Source organism: Camelus bactrianus, chromosome 19 (assembly GCF_048773025.1).
Source record: "Camelus bactrianus isolate YW-2024 breed Bactrian camel chromosome 19, ASM4877302v1, whole genome shotgun sequence".
NCBI classification, from domain to species: domain Eukaryota; kingdom Metazoa; phylum Chordata; class Mammalia; order Artiodactyla; family Camelidae; genus Camelus; species Camelus bactrianus.
Window position 1 is genome coordinate 11592301 of NC_133557.1, and position 20176 is coordinate 11612476.

Below are 20176 nucleotides of genomic sequence, written 5' to 3' on the forward strand. Positions count from 1 at the left end.
GTAAAAGAGGTTGCCATCACAACCTGCTTCTCTCTCTCTGCCAATACGTGATGTCCTTGAGGATTCACCTTTGTCCCAGCATCCTGCCTGGAGCCTCGTGTCTTACTGAAGTATTTGTTTTAAGAGTAACTTCTTGAAGGCCCATCAGAGGCTGTGTTAAGGGGACTTGTGTGTTTCTCAGAGCTGGAGGGCAATGGCAGCCACCGAGACTGCTGCTGTCTCTCCAGCACCTGGCCTGGCACTGGGCCAGTCCCCAGGATAGGTTTTGATGTGTGCAGGTGAGTCACCAGCACAGGTGGGAGGAAGGTGAGGGGGCAGGTGCAGGGAGTGGTGAAAGGGTGGGGATGGGGGTAGCAGCTGGCAGAAGGAGCCAAGAATACTCTGCCTGTCCTTGACCGAGGTGCTGTCACCAGCCCCAGACATTTTGCCATCCCCAGCACCTGCCACAGCAGGTGCCTAGTGGTTGCTGAAACAAGCTGAAGAAACACCAAGAGCAGGGCACTGAGGGCAAGGATTGGGAAAGGCAACTCAGAGCTGATGGCTTTGACCTCCTACTTAAAGGCTAAGGAGGCATTTCTGTAGTGGATGGCGCCAGGGGTGGGAGGGAACAAAAGCCAAGGAGGGGGCGGTGACTGAGGTTGCACATAGCCCAGCCCAGCTGAAACGTGTTTTAGGGAGAGGAGGCTGCACATAATGGAAGTGGGGGGTTGATTGCTAAGGGCCTTGAATGCCAAGTCAAGAAATCAAACTTGGTCTTGATGCTAAAGGCAGTGGGGTGCCTCATACTGAAGGGTCTTAGCCAGGGAGGTGTGGTCACCATGGCAATGTTTTGTTTTGGGGGGCAGTAATTAAGTTTATTTAACTTTCAGTGGAGGTACTGGGGATTGAACCAAGGATCTTGTGCATGCCAAGCATGTGCTCTACCACTAAGCTATACCCTCCCGCCATGGCAATGTTTTCAAAACCCTTTATGTCTTTTCCTTTATGAGGAATGGACTGGTAGTGGGTGGTGTGGGGAAGGGAAGCCCAGTGAAGAGGCTGCCACAGTCTTTCAGGCCAGAGATGATGGTGGCCGAGACCTGGGGGCCCAAGGGGATGGCAAGATGGAGATGAAGGCAGGCTTGCGAGAGTTAAGTAGACACAATGTAAAGGCCTAGAGACCTCCGTGACCCCACAGCTCCAGCTCAAGAACTTTGTCCTCCCTGTAGCTGTAACTCCAGCCTCCGGTCCACAGTCCAGCTCACACACCCGCCCACAACACTTCCCGTGGCAACTCCCGGCTCCCTATTATCTGCAGGACATCATTCGACTCCTCTCTGGCCTGGTCTCCCTGCTCACCTCTAATCCCTTAGACTCCTCAGTTCTTCCTTCTACTCCCTTTGCAACATTCTCCCTGCCTGTCTGCCCCTCACGTCTGTCTAGAGACCCCTACTCATCTTTCACAGCTCAAACCCAGCATCACCATGTCCGAGAGGCCTTCCCCAATCCTGTAGGGCTGACACTCTCCCCTCCACCTGCAGGACCATCCCCAGCACATCCCTTCAGCAAAGGAGGGTTTGCTATTGTTACTCTTTTGCGGAGGAAAACAGAACAGAAGGAATTCCAACAGGACAAAGCTGGATTATTGCCTCCTGGATGGGATTCTTCTCTAACAAGGACAGACACTGAAACCTCCTCATGCTACCCAGAGCTGAATGTCTCAGGTGCTGGCAGCACTTCTGAGGCCAGGCCAGCAGAAGCAGCTCTTTCTGTCCCTGCAAGTCTGAACTCCTGCAGGGGTGACTGGGGAGAAACTTCAGGGAAGACCTGCCTGGAGTCCCAAACTAGGATGTCCACCCTGAGCTGGCACCATCTGAGCTGCCTCCTTGGCCATGCCCCAGCGCCTAGCAAGGACCTGGCACCACCAGGGCAGTCAGGCACATGGGTGAAATGTCAGCCCACTAGCCAGCCACCCCTTAAAACCGCTTTTTCAGGATGAAAGGCCTCCCAAGGCCCTGTCACCTCCCTGCTTGGCCCCAGCCGCACTGGGCTTCATTCATTTCAACGAGGCAAGCTCTCCCCCAACTCAGAGCCCAAACCTGTGTCTCTCCTGCCTAAATATCCTGACCCCAGCACCCTCCAGACCAGGTCAGAGGCCATCCCGTGCTCTTTTCATATGTAGCCACCTCTCTCCAATCCCCGAGTACCAAGATAGCTAGAAGGAAGGTCCCCAGTAGCTGGTAAGACCCACTAAGGGGTGGTGACAAGTCCAGCCTGGAAAGGGGTGAGGCAGGCGAGGGAGGTTCTGCCTGGGAACAAGTCGTCTCTCAGGAACCCAGCCCTGCTATCTGGGACTTCGTGAGGGCTCAGTAGCCAGCCCCCAACTCCACACCACACCCTGTTGGCAAAAAGGGGTAAACCTAGAACCTGCAGGATTTGGGGGTCAGGTGGGGGTGGTTAAGGCAGAGCCCAAATGCACTTACCTTTCCCAGGGAAGACTCCAGAGCCAGGATTTACAAGGTGGGAGGGCTCCCAAATTGAGATAAGCTGAGTCAGCTGTAATTAAGTTCTCACTATCTGTAGGCTTGGGGGCCCTTCTTGCCGAGAGAGAGAGAGCGGACACGACACAGGAGGTGACCACTGCCTTTATTGCCTCTGTGCTGGGGTCCTGGGCTGGGGTTCAGAGGTATCTAGGGGCAGCAGGTGACTTGGCCCAAATTATTGCTACTTAGCAAGGTCACCTTGGGGCTTCCCATAGTGCCCTGAGTATGGGTGGGCAGGAGCATGCAAATGATATGCAAATGACATGCAAACCAACCCAGGATCCTCCAGAGGTCGCTGGTGCAGCTGCAGGTACTGGAAGGGTCAGGAGCCTGCCAGCCCAGGAGGATGATGGGGAATCCTAGGTCCTTACCCCACACTGCAGACTGATCCAGCCCAGCCTCAGGGGTCGAGGTGGGGGCGGGATGGACAGTCCCTGAGCATCAGCCCTGGTTCTGCTGCTGGTTGGGGAAGAGCAGAAGCCTGGCCCCGAGGCAGCAGGAAGAAAGCAGGCACCCACTAGGTAGCCAGGTGGCCCAAGGCCCACTCAGAGAGGGGACTTGCCCTGGGTCACGCAGCAAGGCAGGGTCAGAGGGGACCAGAATCCAGGCCTTCTGAGCCAGGCAGAGGCCAGAGTGCCTCAGAGACCAAAGCTACAAACAATAAAATACACTGATAAAAGAAGAAATAGAAGCAAGAGCCCAGTCTCTGATCCCTGGACTGAGATTCTCCACCAGTGGGTCTGGGAGGCCACTGAGAGCCAGGCCCCAGGTATAGGAGGCAGCAGTGTCCTTGGTCTCGAGCTGAGCTGACCAGTCCAGAAGCTCCAGAAGGAGGGTCCTTGGTTATGCAAGTCAGGCTCGATTATTATTCATAATCCACCAGGAGGCTGGGGGTCAGAGGTTGGGAGTCAGAGGCCATCAGGTGCCCACGGCCCCTCCCCAGGTCCCAGGGCTGTGGAGAGGGTTGGGGGATGCGACACACCTGGGAAGAACACAGTGGTGAGGGTGTCTGGAGCCCGCAGGTGGTCGATGAGGATGCGCTGGAAGGCCTTGCTGCAGGCGGACTGCTGGTGCCTGGGGAGGGCCGCGGAGTGGACTGAGGTTGGAGCTAGTCCCCAGAGATCAGGACCACGTGGTTAAGAGCTCCCAGCTCCCACCCAGTCCTGCTGCCTGGATTCAGATCTCAGTCCTTCCTCATATTGGCTGTAAACCTCAGTTTCCTCCTCTGTGAAATAGGGACAGTCATATCCACTGGGATACTGTGAGGACTATACGAAGTAACACACAAGGTGTGTGGCATAGGGTGTGGCATTGTGGTGACAGTGTGTATTCATTGAGCACCTACCTTGTACCTGGCACTGTGTTCAGTTCTTTACATGTCATTTCATTTAGTTGATAAGAGGTTAGAACTATTATCACTCCCATTTTGAAAGGAGCCCACTGGGGCTCAGAGGGGGTAGGTAACTCTCCTGAGGTCACACAGTGAATAGGAAAGGATTATTTGAACCCAGGGCCCATACTCAATCAAAGGTAGCTTTTAGACTACCACTCATACCTTCTCCAAGAGGCCTCATCCTGCCAGAACTCGTACAGGGTGAAGGAGGCATTGTCCAGCATCTTCTGGGCAGACACACTGCAGGGCCAAAGAGATGGCCAGGCCAGGCCTGGGCTGCCACCACTGCTGCCAGGGGTATCTAACGAGAGCCCTGGCCCAAGACACCCAGCCCCAGCATTCCTCCCTGCTCACCAACCCCCACCCCACCTTGGCTGGCCCACCAGCCAACTGAGGACTCACTGCAGGCAATGGCTCTGGGCCCCTGTGAAGTCCACATAGCAGCACAGGGCATGGTGGAAGTCCTGCAGGGCCGCCTCAGCCACCTGTACCTGCCTTTGGGCCACAAGGATGTGCTGGCAAGAGAGGCAGCCCTGTCAGGCAGGGTAGGGCAGCACATGGCAGGAGGGACAGCTGTGGCCTCCAGGAGGACCCCGCCTTTCTGGGCTTGCACCAGACCCAGCCTACCCTGCGGTCGGGCCCCTGCCCCAATCCAGCCCCCAGCATCCCTGACTCCATCCTCCTCTTCTCAAGACTAAGGTTGCTGCCTTGATCCAGCCATGTCCCGCTCTCCTGCAGAATGACACCACTTCCTACTGCCCCTTTTGGCCTCCATCCCTACTGCCACAGACCCAGCTTTCAGAACTATAGATGAGGGACACTGATGCTCATGGAGGAGCAGATTTCTGCAGGGTCACACAGCAAGACCAGAACCCAACTGGCCTGGCCTGGGGTATGAGGGCTGGGCCAAGCCCACAGAAGGGGGGGATTGTGCAAGACAGAGGCCGAGGGTCAGCTGGCCCCATGAATCTCCTCACTTCATGACCTCCTCCTGGCCCGACACCCAGCTGCCTGCCCCACTCCCAGACTCACCGAGTTGGGCCCCTTGGTAAACTCCTCTTCATGCAAGGGTTCCAGCCGGGGAGCCTGTGAGGGGCACAGAGAGTGGGCCAGGTCCTCGGCGTGTGCCTGGCTTGGGTGGATTCCAGGAAGGTCCACCGGCACAGGGCACCAGCCACCTGGCTGCTCACCTTGCACTCGAGCTGGTCAATGAGCTCCTGGAGACGGTTGATCTGGAGCCGCCACTGCATCTCGGCCTCTGAGCTCCGCCCTGGGGGTCAGGCATGGGCCCCCTCAGGCTGGGAGGCCTCTCTGGGCGAAATGAGGGAAAGAGGAGGAGCAGGCACTGGGGGAGGCCAGGCCCTCCCACCCCGCCGCAGGCACACCTGTGTCAGAGGAGCCAGGAGACCAGGTGGGCGACCGACTGACGCTCCGCAGGGCCTTGCGCCCTGCCCGCCGGCTGCCACCGGGCCTGTTCTGCACCAACACCCTCTCATCATCTGACCTGAGGGAAGCGGACGGTCGGCCTACTGCTCCCAGACCCACAGGCCAAGGACTGGGGCCCCAGAACAGGCCTCGGTGAGGTAAGATAGGCTTCTGGGGACACCGAGGCCCAGCCTCAAAGGCAGACCTCCCCACCCTCTTTAGGCCTCCTGCCTAAGAACAAGAATTTGGGCTCCAGGATGCTAGAGCTACGGAATGCGGTGAAAGCTGAGGGACTTGACACATGGAGATAATGGGCACACATGAACTGGACCCACAGGGGCACGGAGCTCCTCACATACCGCAGGCTGTGGGCCTGGGCCTCCAGGGTGTCTGACGCCCCCTCCAGAGAGCTCTGCAGGGCTTGGAGCTGGCTCACCGTCTCTCGCAGTAGGAAGCGTGTCACAAACTGGTCCACCTTGGAGGCCCGCTCATACTCCTGGGGCAGAGGAGGCATGGTCTGCAACTCTCAGCCCCAAGCATATATTTCTGAGTGGGGAACTGTCTACCAGAGGGTGCCCCCTGCCCACTAGAGCAACAGTGGCAGCGTAAAGATGGCATGCAGACCTGGCATAAGCAGGAGGGCACTGGGACTCAGTGGGCGAGCAGACCTCAGACCCCCTCCTTGTCCAGGCCTGGCCTCTTCCTGGAAGGTATGAGGCCAATTCATAGAGAACCATCTGCCATTCTCTGGGCCTCAAGGCCCTTTCCCTGTTGGGGCCACCACCTTCAGCCTGTGAGGCCCCAGGCACAGCTGGACTGGGGGTGGGTGGGAGAGTTGGGGCGTGGTAGGACATAATGAACACATGAAGCCAAATGATGGTATTATATGGCTCCATACTCACCAGCTGGCCCCAAATTCACAATCTATGTATTCATTCATTCATCCATTCCCCATTCACTCACTCATCCACATAAAAGACATCTACTGAGCACTTCTTACTAAGAGCTGCAGATAAAACACAGTGGGTCATTGGCCTCACACACTGACCCCAATCTACATCACCATTTCCCCCCAAGCCCTTTCCAAGGTGGGCATAGACAGGTAAGCTGACCATGTGCCAGGCCCTGTGCTGCCCACTTGGGATGCTCCTTCACCTCCTTGCCTGTTTCCTCACCTATAAAACAGGGATGCTAACAGTTATCTCACTGAGCTGTTGAGAGTCTCCAATGAGTTATTTCCTACATGGGGCTCAGTCCAGTACCTGTCTTCGTTTTTACTGTCAAACATAATACAAGAAAACTGCCGACTTGTACATCCAACAGTCAGACTTCCTGAGAATCTCCTCACCAACTCCTCTCTCTGCCCCCCGACCTACACACATAGCCCAGGATGGGAGTCCTAGGGAGCTGTGGTGCCCCCCTTCACAAGGGGTCCCAGAGGCACCATCCATCAGGGGCTTCCTCTCCTGCCCATGACCTGCCTCAATTCAGCCATCAGACAGGCAGGGACAAAGGGGAGGCTGGGTCTTCTCATTCTTGGAGGCCAGTGGTTTCTCCAAGCCTCTAGACTTCCTGGCCATTCTCTGAGCTTCCTGAAATCCTTCCAATAAGTTCCCTTTTTGGTGTTTAAGATTATTGATCAGTTTCTGTTGCTTGCAACCAAAGAACCTGGCTGACACATGCACCCACTCTGTGCCAGGCCCTGTTTCCAAGTAGAATTTCATTTAATCCTCATAACAGCTTACAGGAACCATAACTGACCCCATTTTCAAGATGAGAAGACTGAGGTCTGGAGGAGTACCTTGGCCAAGGGCCAAAACTAGCTAGTGGCAGAGCCAGAATTCAAACCCAGGCCACAGAAATTCCTCTCTAGTCACCACTAAGCATTTTACAAGCATAACCTCACTTATTATCATTAGTCCATTTTTACAGCTGAGAAACCAAGGCCAGAAGTTGCAGACAAAGTAAATGGAGCCAAGATTTGCCTGTATGTTCTGGGAGGAGGAGCTCGGAGCCTGGAGCTGGTGATGTCAACCTATGAGGTCACAATGTGGCCCCTCTGGGACAGAGCGAGGGCAGAGAATCCCCCACCAGAGGGCAGGGCAGAGGCAGCATGGGCCTCTGCCCCAAGTGGTGACCAGCCTTGCCATGGGAAACAACAGTTCCCACAAGAGGACCAAAGTCCCTAAGCAGGCCCGAAAGGACAGGCCACCTGACATGGACAAGGCCTGGCAGAAACAGCAGTTCTTCAGCCACCTCAAGTGGAAGAAGCCGAGCGTGAGTGACAGGGCACGAGGGGCAAGTGGGAGTCAGGGGAACCTGGACAGGAGGGGATGCTGGGAGTCCAGGCCTCGTGGGCAGAAGTTCTAGGGGCATGGAAGGGGTTAGAGAGCCCCTCCTGAGGATGAGGGTCCCAGGAACCCACATGGATGTTGATGGGGTCCTAAGAGCCCAGAAGGGAGAGCAGGGGATTCCAGGGACCAGGAGGTGGATGAGACTTGGGAGGCCAGGAGGGCATTCTCCCAACCTAGGACTGATGGGTGGAGGTCCTGGCATGGGGGGTCAGCCCAAGCTGGTGACACTGGAGCTATGGGCACGAGGAGTTCCCTTATGCCCCTTTCCATCCCACAGCTTCAAAACATGCTACTTTCCCCCCCTCTTCAAGTGGGCAGAGGCCCTGGGCTGGGGCAGGGGTGGGTGAGGGTCCCAGCATCAAAGCTGGGGGCAGGGGGTAGGCTGGGGATCTCATAAACGGGATCCAAGTGAGGTCTCAGGTCAGCCTGGGGTGGAGGAGGGTTTCCAGAGGGGCGACAGGGGTCCGGGGCGATGGGGTAGGATACTTCCCTCCCCCACCTCCCCAGGGCTAGGATGTCAGGAGTCCAGGAGACGTAGAAGGAGTTAGTGCCTAGGAGACAGACCTGGGTGGGTGAGGGTCCCCGGGAGGAAGGCTGGACGCGCTTTCCCCTCACGCCCCTGCCCCACCCCCCAGACCAAGATCGTGCTGCTCTTCCCCCTGGACAAGCAGCAGCAGCTAGCTGAGGTGACGGCGGGCCCCGGCGCGCGGTGCGGGCGGCCGGGTGAGGACGCAGCGGACGCCCGGGTGGCCTCCCCGGCGGCGGTGCCCGCGCTGCGAGGAGCGGGCGACAGCGCGGAGCGGCGCGAGGGCGCACGAACGCGCGAGATGAAGAAGATCCTGGTCCTGCTGCTGCTGCTGGACGCGCGGCTGCAGGAAGAAGGGCGCCGCGCGGAGGGCGGGGCCAAGGCGGCGCAGGGCTGGCAGCGGCTCTACTCGCGCCTGCTGACCGACAGCGAGGCGGGAGGCGAGGCCGACCCCGCCGAGGAGCAGCCACGCAAGCGGCGCCGCTGCCCTCGCCCGCGGCCCTGACAAGCTGGCCCGCACCCCGGCCCCCGGACTGGCCCAATAAAGAGCGCAGAGCAACCACTGCTGGCCCTGTGTGAGGCATCTGGGCGTGAAGCCGGGGTAGGGGAAACTGAGGCCCAGAGCGAGACAGGGAAAGACCAGGCGTCTTGAGGGCAGAGCAACGGCCATGGCCTGGAGTCGAGGCTGTTTCTGCCTTCTCCTTCCTTGTGACCCAAGAGTCAGTACCCCTGCCCCGGGCTGGGGAGGGGGCACCCTGCCACAGTGGAGGGAGGCTGTTCCCTGCCTCCAGGCCCAGGTCAGACCCTGCAGGTCTGCAGGCCCAAGGGAAGTGAGCTTGGGCAAACCCAGACTTGGCCACGCGAGGAGGAGAGGTGCATGCTTCCAGCAGAGGCCAGGCAGCTCCAAGAGTTTCCAGCATTCACTAGTCTTTTTGAGGCTGAGGGAGAAGGTCCCAGGCTTTTGCTTTTTAGCCACCACCTTAGGGAAGAACTGTGAAAGTCCATGATTTGAGCTTTAGAATCACATTCCACCTGTGAGAGCACCCAGGAGGAGAGGTGAGGTCCCTGGTTCTCTCACTTCTGCTGCACTCTGCTTGGAAACCCCCAAGGCACCTGAGTCACCTGTCTCCTACCCTACCCTGTCCCATCCCCTTCCCCACATTGCAGCCACTGATCTAGAGGGCATTTCACCCTCCTGCTCATAAGCTCATGCTGATTCCCAATGACCACAGGGAAAGGCCCAAGCTTATTATTGGGATGTGCAGGCCTAGCCCCCCAACCTCAGTCTTCCCCTCTGGGGCTTCTCAGCGACTTCCACCCTCACTACTGGTCTGGCCATACTGTCACTTGTGGTCTTCAATTCAGCTTCTATTGAAAACACACTTTTGTCAGTGTCAGCATCATCAATGTCCTGACCACATTACCTACATCAAGCTTAAGGATGCACTACCCACATAGCATCTCCTCTGCTGCTTGTGAGAACTGACCCTTTCCTAACAACCACATGGTTACAATCAGGGTAACCACATTCCTTAGTGTGGGGCACATCTCCTGGAATAAGTGATTGGCCCTAGCTGGTCCTATCAGCCCCTTCTCTGGGTCCGTAATTCAGGAGCTGTAAAAGGCCGTTTTCTACAGGAACATGCACAGGCTGAAACCAGCCTTCAGAAGATTATAAACACAATGCAGAGCCAACGGCTTCCCCACAGCCCTGCAGTCAGGCCCTGCTTCCAGATTTCATCCCGCCCTTGGTATCCATAAGACATACAAGATGCCTGTATAAAATCCCTATTTTAGCTTAAGCTCACTTCAGTGGGTCTTCAACTTGCAACCAGAAATGTCCTAAAGAAAACAGACTGCAGAGACAACAAGTGGCCGCTTTCCTGTAGGTGAGGATGACCACCTTTTGGAGGAAATAAATGAACCCAGAGAGGGATCCAGACTTGTTCAGGGTGCACAGTGAGTCAGCTTCAGAACTGAGTCACAAACTCAGGCCCACGTAAGACCATTCGCAGAAGCCGCTGTGAGCTGCCTGGGTCCCTGAAGGCTAAGCACACAGGTCTTCAGGGTGGCTGTAGATCTGTGATTAAGACCTTTCTCTTCAGCACTGAGAAGGGAGAGCCCACACATTTGGCCAGAGCACATCAGATAATCTGAAATGGTTTGGGGATAGAATCAAACTGGTTGTTCTGGGCAGCTGAGGCCAGACCTCTGGATGTTAAAAATCACCACCCTCGGCCTTGCACCAGGAGAGAGGATATGTCTGGGGAGTTTTCATCAGAGTGGAGGGCTGCGGAAGCATGGCAGGTTCTGAGGACTGAGGTCACAATGAGTCCAATCCAAGTTCTTTTCCTTCTTTCTCTGACCACCCCACCCCACCCCTACCTCCACAACCAGGAACTACAGTACTTCTGCCAAGCCCAGGTGAGAAGTGCCAGGAGCCTGCCTGGGGCTCAGGGGCTGGGCTGGGCTCCTGGGTCCCCAAGTGGGGATATATGTCTGGATGACATTGTCACAAGGCCCCATAATTCCCAGAGCTGCTCCCAGAGGCTTCTCAATCTCTTAAAGGATTTGGCCCAGCCTTATCCTCCATCTGAAGGGGCAGAGACGCACAGCAGAGGCGAGTCCTCAGAGACACGGTAGGGCCTTGAGTCAGAGGAGGGCAAAGAGGACCAGAAGCGGCCATAGCCCAGCGAGGGCGGGAACTGACACAGGAACCAGAAGCGGGGTCCTTGGGCCCAGGGAAGGAGTCCAAGAACTGAAAAGAGACATCCACTCGGTCCAAAAAAAGTAGGACCTCAGGACCAGACCGCAGAGCCCAACAAACTGAGAGCAATAGCTATCTAATCCAGAAAGGCAGGGACGTAGGCCCAAGGGGCAGAGCCAAGAGCTGAAAGGCGGGCCTCCATCTAGGCCAGCGGAGGTGAGGTCTCAGGCCGGGGGCGCGACTGAGCCTCTGGGGACAAAACTCTTGGCTGAAGGGCGTGGCCGGCCCGAAGGTGGCGTCGCTGTCCGGGAGCTGTCGGGTCCGCCGGCCGCCCTCACTGGGTCGCGTCGCCGTAGTAGTGGACCAGGGCTCGGGTTTCACCAAGGCAGGCTTTGCAGGCGAGGAGCAGCCGCGCCTGGTGCTGAAAAGCTCCAGCCTGGTGCCCAGCCGGGACCCGCCCGTGCTGCCCAAGGCGCCGGGCTGCGAGCTGGTGGGCAGTGTAGCGCGGGCGCACCCTATCAAGCACGGCGTGGTAGTGGACTGGGAGGCCCTGGAGAGGCTGTGGGAGCGCCTGCTGGTGGGCGGCCTGCGGGTGTGCCCAGAGCAGTGGCCGGTGCTGGTGAGCGACTCGCCATCGGCGCCGCCCGCGGGCCGCGAGAGGGTGGCGGAGCTGCTGTTCGAGGCCCTAGCAGTGCCCGCGTGCCACATGGCCAGCACCGCGTTGTTGGCGCTCTGCTCCGTCGGCACGTTCAGCGGGCTGGCCGTGGAGGCGGGCGCGGGCGTGTGCCACGCCACGCCCATCTATGCTGGCCACTCCTGGCACGATGCCACCTTCCGGCTGGACGTGGCAGGTAGCACTCTGTCGCGCTACTTGCGGGACCTGCTGGTGGCAGCATGCCCCGATCAACGGCTGCAGGCCCTGCCCCGCAAGGTCATCACACAGCTCAAGAAGCGCTGCTGCTATGTATCGCTGGACTTCGAGGGTGACCTCCAAAACCCAGCTCGCCACCATCCAGCCAATTTCTGCTTAGGCAACGGGTGCTCTGTCTGCCTCAGCAGCGAGCGCTTCCGCTGCCCGGAGCCCATCTTTCAGCCGGGTCTGCTGGGCCAGGCTGAGCCAGGACTGGCCACACTGGCCTTCCAGGCACTGCAGAGGGTGCCTGCAACACTACGCACACGGCTGGCCAACACCGTGGTGGTGGCCGGTGGCTCCACACTTTTCCCTGGCTTCACTGAGCGCCTGGAGATGGAGCTGGAGACGCAGTCCCGGCGGCACGGCTATGGGGCACTGCAACCTCGCCTGGTGGCCAAGCCTGGGCGTGGCACAGCAGTGTGGACAGGAGGCTCCATGGTGGCCTCACTGCGCTCCTTTCAATGCCGCTGGATGACCCGGGCCATGTATGAGGAATGTGGCTCCAGACTGGTGCACGAAGTGTTCAACTGAGTCATCATGCTGGACCGAAGGGGGTGGTGTCACGAGGGGGGCTGCAAAGGCAGACGCTCAGCAAGCTGAGCTGCAGCTCTATCAGAGGCATTGAGTACCAGATAAAAGGCTCAGTGATTGGAGCTGGCAGAGTTGTGTGGTGATGGGTACCCCTTATCCCTTTCTGGACTAGGAGGAGGTGGTCAGGACTTCTGGGGACCTCCCTTTGACCTGCAGTTTGAATCTCCCGTAATCAGTGCCAGTACAGAGAATGCCAGTCTAGCTGCCCACCCATGGCAGTCCAGCTGTTTCCATGGCAACAAGGAAAGAGATGCCCCCCTCCACTTGTGTCCAGGCTACAGATACAGAAGTCATCATAATACACCAAACCCTCACCATGTACTTTTGGGATTCCCATCCCATGCCAGGCCCCAAGGGGTGACCTTTTGAAAAGCTACTAAATCCCATGTGAAAGCAACCAGAAGGGGAAGCCCTGTCCCCTGCTGATTATCAAGTTGCTGAGGGCCTCAGTTTCTCCTTCTGTAAAAAGTGGGGTCACACACAATCCCAGGCCCGCTCACCACTCCCTCACTGCCCCTTGTTAAGAGCTATGGGACAAAGGGAGGTGGAGACTTTTCTTAAAAGGAACACACAAATTGAGGGGCAGCTTGTGGTGTTTTAAAAATATCCAAAGGCCTGGAGCCCTGGCTGTGAGCACTGTTTATGCTTGTGTGCACGTGTCCATACATACACACAAACACGTGGGTGCACACACGCCTGCCTACTCACACGTGTCCTCAGGCTGTGCCCCACCACCCCCCTGCTAGGCTCCACATACCAGCACCAGCTGGTGGATATGTGCGAGCATGCCCTACCCTCCGGCCCATCCCTGCTGGGAGCTAGGCTTGATACCCCACAACAGTTAGGTCTGGTCAATAATAAGCAGCAGCAGCAGCAGCAGCTCCAGGTAGGAAGCGGCTACTGTGTGCCAGCCAGAGGTCTGGGTGCTGGGAACAGAGGAGAGAACTAGAAACACAAAACTCCCTGCCTTCATTCTCATTTAATTGTCACAACAAATGTCTGGAGGCAGGCTCCATTATTATGCCCAGTTTACAGAAGAGGAAACTAGGGCCCAGAGAGGTTAAGATGCCCTGAGCCCAAAGGTGGAGGCTCCCACAGCACAGCAGACACCCCCTGCCCTCATTTAGGACCCCTCCACTCACCAGCTTGGTTGTGTCCATGGCAGTGAGAACTGCACAGTTCAGAGACTCCAGCGCAGCCAGCACAGGCCGGTAGACGCCCAGTCGTTCTGAGAAGTAGTCTGCGGGCAGAGGAGGTGCTCAAAGGTTCCTGGACCCCCACTCCCCACTTACAACCTGGAATTCCCCAGCAGCCAACCAGGCCCATATCCTGAGCCCAGTCCATCCTGTTCCATCCAGAGACCAGCAACAGCCTCTCATCACACCCACCTGCCCAAGGGTCCCAGGAGGCAAGAGTTCCCATGGGCCTACTCACCACACAGTTTCTCCGTTTCCAAATTGCTGCAGGGAAAAGAGAAGGCACCCTTCAGACCTGCTAACTTGGGCCAGGTAAACTGGGTCTTTGAAGCCAACATTCCTTCCCTCTCCCTGCCTGGCTCAGCCCGACAAGGAGACGACTTCTAACTCCATCCCAGGTTAAGTTGCTTGGTGGACAGTGAGAAGGAGCAAGCACTACTGCCCCATCAAACACTCTCTGAGGGCAAAAATTCAGTCCTGCTGTTGGCCTCCAAGGGGATTTCAGGTCAGGGGAGACAGAGGTGAACAGAAGCCAGAGAGGAGTGGTCAGAGCTGGGAAGGGGAAGCCAGGTCTGTGGAAGTCCAGAGAAGGGGTCTTACTTGGTAGGCTAGGGAGGGCTTCCTGGAAGAGGGGCTGCCTAAGTTAGGCCTTGAAGGACAAGGAATTTGACTGGAGTGACTGGTGGTGGGGAGGTGGTAGCACAAAGGGTTCAGCCCAAGCCTCAAAATACAGGCAGGCATGGGAGCCTTGAGTGGTGACCTGGAGTATAGAATTTATTCTAAGAAGATGGGGGTAAGGGAAGTGACAGGGAGGGCTAGCTGTGTGTGTGTGCCTGCCCGCGTGAGGGAGCAGGAGAAGAAAGCAGACTCGTGCTAAAGCCGTAGATGTGGGAGCACCTGCATCCATTGGTGGCAGCAGGCGGGGCCCAGCTGTCCCCAGGCATCCTCTGGTCCCTGCAAAAAGTGGGAATGGAGGGGGGCACCTGTGGGCTAAACCATAGGTGGTGACTCAGGCCTGGCTATTTTTGGGTGCCAGCTGGAAGCAGTGTGATGGGCAAACTGGAGCCAGGGAGGGGGTGGGTGGGCGGGTAAAGTTGGCACTGAGCCCTGGCACCCCTCTCCCTGGGCACCTCCATCCTCCATAAGGAGCCAAGGCAGCAGGGGACACAGTGGGGTCGGGACAACTTGGCCTCACGTCTACCTGCGGCACATCCACCCCATCGCGTACTCACTCAGTGGGACGCCCATCAATGCTGCTGAACAGCTCCCGCAGCTCTCCTGGGCTGAGAACCCCATCGGCAAAGTAATTCTGGAATTCTTCAAACGAGAGCTTACCATCATCTGGGGGGATGGGGGACAGAGAGCAGAGTAAGTATCCCTGACCCCTGGCTGTACTCCTGCCACCAGGTCCAGGCCCACCAAAGGCCTCGCAGCACGTCACAACCACCCAGCCAGGTGGAATGCGACTGCGAGCTTGGTGGGGAGCCTGGCTGTTGGAGACAAAAGGGCTGGGGCCCCCAGAGGTGCCCACTTAAGATAACAGGCACCCAAGGAACAGGGCAGTACATGTGTGGCATTGGGTAGGGACTCAATAAATGTTTGCCAAATGAAGAAACAAATGAACAATAGCCTAGGATACAGGCAGATCACAGCAGGGCCTAGACATCCTTTGGAGGACTGGAATCCTGCCCGAGTCTCTGCCCCAAATGCTGGCCAGCCTGGCTCCAGTTCCATGCTCTGGAACCAGGCTCCTCCCGAGAAAACAAGAGTCAGATGAGATCTTCCTAAGAGTTGGAGCCCCTGTAAGAAGCAGCCAGACTGGCTCAGGAGGAAATGACCATCACAGGGGACATGTAGCAGAGGCTGAGAGCATAAGTATGATGGCCAAAGACACTGGGGATTTGGCCTGCAAGGTCTCTAAGTAGATGAGATGGGGAGAGTGGAGCTGGGGGAGGGTCTGAGCTTCCCCAGACAGAATGCTGTGATCCAAATGGGACCATGTGTCCGGATCAACAGGTTGGGACAAATGGTCTCCACCAATTTGGAAAGACCTGGGGAGAAGGGGCAAGGGGTGGGATACAATCCTGTCTTGAGGGGGCTGAAACATAAACAGGTCTGAAGACTGCAGGTGAAAGGAGGTCAAGGCTGACAGGCTATCTCAGTTCAGACCCTCCACTAGCCAATCAGGGCACCGCTGGCTGCTCCCAGTCATCTATGGGCAGCAACCTGCTTGCAGGGTTCCCTAACGGCTCCTGCTTTAGCTTTGAAGGTTTTCCCGGACCCGGGTATGAGACTGACCAGGACGAAGGGCAGGAGGAGCCGATTCCCTGGACCCATCTTTAGCCTGCCCAAGCCCTCCCTGGGTCCAGATGGTTGGTCATATGGAAAGTTACTGAGCCCTCTAAAATCTAAGATAAAATCCCCCACAGGGCCTCATATCCATGACCTCACCAGTCCAAGCCCCTCACACAGGTAGCCTTGGACCAAGCATCATAAAGACCAGGATTCAAGACCCACCATACAAAGGCTGTGTGACCTCAGGCAGCCTGCTTCACCTCTCTGGGCCTCTGCTCCTTTGTGAAATGGGGTGAAGAACTCTCATCTAGCTGGCAGCTTCGAGGACAACATGAGGTCATACATGGGAAGTACTGACCACAGGGCCCTGCCGGAAAGTAAGCTCCCACCTCCAGCCTCTGGCTAAACCACATTCCCTCTACTCTCCATCCTGCCAAACTTGATTCAAAATAGCACTTCCTCCAAGAAGGATGCCTTGGTTGATTCTCCTGATTTAGGTCCTCCAAAGATTCTTCTCCATTCTACACTGTGCCTCTAAACCCCCGACCATCCCCTGAGCCTCTATGATGTCCCTTGCCCTTCCCCCAACTGTGGGACCAGGGAAGCCACACTCACCATTCTTGTCTGCTCTGCGGAAAACCTGGAGGACAAAAGGGCACGGATGAGAGCTGTGAGGGGAGCCTGGGAGGCAGGAAGCCCCCACCCAACTCAACAGGGCCTCAGCTGGCCAGCCTGCTCCCTGCATCGCCCTTCCTCCTGCTCAGCCTGGTCCCAACCCCCTGCCCAGCTCTGCCCTGCAGGAGCTTTTCCAACAAGGGGAGCACAGGAAGAGCACACAGCAGGCCCCACTGCTTGCTCACTTCTCCTGCAGGGCCTGGCCTTGTGGGGGGTGCTCCAGGCCAGGTCTCTGCACCTTCACCTCCCACACCGAGTCCAACCCGAGTTTTGTCTGATGCATCCGCCCTTGGAACAGTCCCAGTTTGAGGAAAGTAGGGAGATGGGCCAAGATGCAGCCTGAGGATCCTGGGCACCCATCCCAGACCTGAATCCCAACTCTGCTGTGTGATTCTGGTCTGTCCCAGACTCTGCCCGCTCTGGGGTGTTTCCCTGTGAGCTTGTTGAAGACCCCGGCTAGTCCTTTCTTTGTGGGTATCTGTTTTCCCACTAGCACATGGGGGATAGCCCAGGGTTAACCCTTCCAGGGCTGGGCTTTCTATGAGGCCAGCTCAGTATGAGGGTCTTGTCTTGGGCAGGCCCATGTGCATATGGCTATGTTTGTGTGTGTGTCTGTGTGTGCGCGTGCATGCAGGGAGGAGTAAGGGTGGTGGAAAGCAAGAGTGGACAGATTGTATTTATGGAGAAGCTTTCGACAACAGAGGCAGGCAGAGCAGAGCAGAGTAAAGACATGGTCCCTGCTTCTTCTAGGGACCAGAGACTCTTGGGTCACACAAAGCAACCCAGCAAACAGGAAACCAGCAGGCCTGGTAAGGAGGGGCAGGCCAAAGCCTGGACAGAGAGCTCCTATCAGCTCCAGGTCCTGACCACCTCTCCCCTCTGGCTATTTTCTCAGGTCAGTGAGGCTCAGAGATAAATCTAATCCCCAGCCAAAAGCCTGACTCAAGAGAAGGTCTGCCACCGGCTTAGGGTCACATAGCAGCCCAGTGTGGCCTGGCTGGGGCAGATGGAGATACTGGGGGGGAAAAGTGGGGGGTGCGGTGCTAAGCTGGGAAAGAGGACACCTAGGGCCACACCCTAGTGTGCCCCTGCCTCCATGCATGACAGACATTTCCCTAACCCTCTAGGCCTTGGTTTTTCCATCTGGGAAGTGGGAAGGTCAGGTCCCTTTCAGCCTGGAGGATTGTGGCCAAGGTGCTGAGTCACTAGGACAGTGGGGAGGGGGCGGGACTACAGCTTTTTCCCCTGGCAGGAACCTCCTGGAGTAGGGGCATGAGAGGACAGGGTGCTGACACTAGGGTGAAAGGTGGGGAAGGGGCTCAGGGGAGTGACTGAGGTCGGGCCAGGCTGCTCCCAGCTAGTGTCCATGGGAGCTGCAGGACCACCTGCCTGCCAGGGCAGGGTATACAGATCACAGAGGATGACTGTGGGCAGCCCTGACCAACTGTGGGATCCCACAGTCCCCGGGTTAGATCTTAAGGACTTGGGTCAGCACGAGGTCAGGAGTCAGGGGGCTGCTTCCTCCTCCAGGCCGCCTTGCCTGGGTCAGCCCAGCCTGGGGCTGCCAGAGAGGGGCACCATGACTGCTTCTATGATCAAGTGTTGACACCCCCAACCCGGCCAAGACACATGCATGGGGTGGGTTCAGAGTTGGGGCAGCAAGCACAGTAACACTGAACCAGAGACAAGGAGGGAAAGTGAAAGGCAGAGAATGGGATAAAAAGGCAGAGAGATAAATATAAGGGAGACATACAGACACAGACAGCAAGGTCTGGGAGAGCTAGGGAGAGAGACGGAGACTCAGAGACAGAGGCAGGGCCCCGAACAGACCTGGAGCGAGAGACACGGACATAGAGGGAAAAACAGTGAGAAAGCCGCAGAGACAGAAGCAAGGAGAGACAGAGTCCTCAGGGAGAGGTATGACAGAGACCTGGAGATACACTGAGAGAGACAGCGACCACCCCCACGGCCGTAGCGCCGGCGCCCCGGGCCCGCTCCCGACTCACGTCCTGGAACAGCGCGTGTCCGGCGGGCCCAGCGGCGGGCGCGGGCGCCGGGGGCCGCGGGTGCCCTGGCGCGGGCGGCCGGATCAGGCACACGGTGAGCAGCCCCGCGCACGCCATGGCGCCGCCACCCGCTCGGCTCCGGTTCGGCTGAGGCTCCGGGATCTGGACGCCGCCGCCGCTGCGGACTTCGGGGGAGGAGAAGGAGGGGCGCTCGCCCTGTCGGCGCCGGCGCGGAGGCTGAGGGCCCTGCCCCCCGCGGCTCCGCCTCCGTCCCCGCCCGACCGGCCTGCGAGCTTGGCCCTCTGCCAGCCCCTATGCTTTCCAGTCTGGAAAAGGGGAGCAAACTCTAGCCTTTAGCGGGGGGCCAAAGCCGCGCAATGCAGAACCCCAACACCGTTCACCTCCGTGGTTCCCCACCTCCTGGAGGGGTGGGCAGTGCGGAGTTAAGAACCACTCAAGGAGTCATTTCCACTGGGGACGGGCTGCGTAAATGATGGTCAGCTTGGAGTACTACACAGCCTGGAACAAAATGGTAAGGGCTACGCATCACCCCCCGCCCCCCCCCCCCCCCCGCCAGGGCAAGTCTCGCTCAACTGTGGGGTCAACAAAGCAAACTGCAGGGGCACAAGGGCGCCACCTGGTGGGTAAAACCTGAAAATGCCTTCCCCTCTGAGTATCCTCTTCTGCAAAAGGTAATCGTAGTCACCTCATAGAATTGCTGTGGGGACTGAATGACAGTAAAAGGGGTTAAAGTAGAGGCTGGCTCAGAGAAAGCCCACCTAAGGGTCGTGTAGATCGTCTCGCAGTACCCTCCCCTCCACTTTCAAGCTCAACTCAGCCTCCTCTTTCCCCTCTACTCTGCTGTTCTAGCTCCCTCTTCCATCCATCCTCTACACAGCAGAGGGAGTTTTAAAATATAAAACTAGACATGTCGCTCTTGTCTCAGACTCACCAGGGTCCTTGTCCCCTGAATAAGCCAAAGACTGAACTTCTCTCCACTTTGGCCCTCACCTCAGGGTTCCAGTCACACTGGTTTCTCTCAGGTTGTCTGTGCCCCAGGGCCTTTGCCCATACTGCCCTCTCCTGCTTGGTGTTCATTTTCCTCATCACTTAATTTCTACTCTCCTTCAGCTTCAGATCAAGCACTACCTCTTCCAGGAAGCCCTCCCTGATCTTCTCATTTGTCTGCAACTCCTCCAACAGATCCTGAGAGCTTCATGAGGGGAGGAAACAGGTGTCCCCAGAACCTGACACAATCATTCTGTTGTAGTTATCTGCTGCATGTTTACAAATGTCTAGAATCATCTGGAAGGAGCAGAGAAAACTGATCAGAGTGGCCTCTTTGGGGCTGGAGAAAGGAAGGGAGTTCATTTATTACTTTATTAAACAGTTTTTAAATTAAGACATAAAAGGTGATGAAGCCTATCTACCTTTCTTGGCTCTGAGGCTCAAATGAAGTGAAACCAAGCAGGGACAGGGGAAAGGGAAGTAGAGAATGGGCATTTTCCAGCAACCTTGACCTCTCCCACCCCCAGATTTGCTCCCAGTACATAGTCCCCAAACCGGACCCAAA

The 20176-nt window shown here is 57.3% G+C and overlaps 3 protein-coding genes across 8 annotated transcripts; 2 read left to right on the plus strand and 1 right to left on the minus strand.

The window, feature by feature from the left end:
• Positions 1 to 2608: 2608 nt before the first annotated feature.
• NECAB3 (N-terminal EF-hand calcium binding protein 3) lies at positions 2609 to 18975 on the minus strand. Of its 6 annotated transcripts, none has more exons than XM_074347147.1 (14): positions 18604 to 18961; positions 16538 to 16562; positions 14860 to 14968; positions 14525 to 14581; positions 13866 to 13891; positions 13574 to 13671; positions 5700 to 5836; positions 5301 to 5419; positions 5106 to 5185; positions 4948 to 5001; positions 4318 to 4448; positions 4078 to 4155; positions 3505 to 3596; positions 2609 to 3409 (listed from the first exon to the last, which is right to left on the minus strand). In XM_074347147.1, the coding sequence occupies exons 1-14, from the start codon at positions 18718 to 18720 to the stop codon at positions 3375 to 3377; spliced, it is 1158 nt and encodes a 385-aa protein (XP_074203248.1). In that variant the 5' UTR covers positions 18721 to 18961; the 3' UTR covers positions 2609 to 3374. The 6 variants fall into 6 exon arrangements, with proteins under 6 accessions (XP_074203248.1, XP_074203249.1, XP_074203252.1 ...); XM_074347148.1 differs by having other exon boundaries at positions 4318 to 4430; positions 18604 to 18955; XM_074347151.1 differs by lacking the exon at positions 5301 to 5419 and having other exon boundaries at positions 4318 to 4410; positions 5106 to 5300; positions 18604 to 18975.
• Positions 7489 to 8742, plus strand: C19H20orf144 (chromosome 19 C20orf144 homolog). Its single transcript, XM_074347158.1, has 2 exons — positions 7489 to 7617; positions 8330 to 8742. Exons 1-2 carry the CDS (start codon positions 7489 to 7491, stop codon positions 8723 to 8725), a joined length of 525 nt encoding a protein of 174 aa, XP_074203259.1. The 3' UTR covers positions 8726 to 8742.
• ACTL10 (actin like 10) lies at positions 11634 to 12408 on the plus strand. Its single transcript, XM_010960852.3, has one exon. It carries the CDS (start codon positions 11634 to 11636, stop codon positions 12369 to 12371), a length of 738 nt encoding a protein of 245 aa, XP_010959154.2. The 3' UTR covers positions 12372 to 12408.
• Positions 18976 to 20176: the final 1201 nt, after the last annotated feature.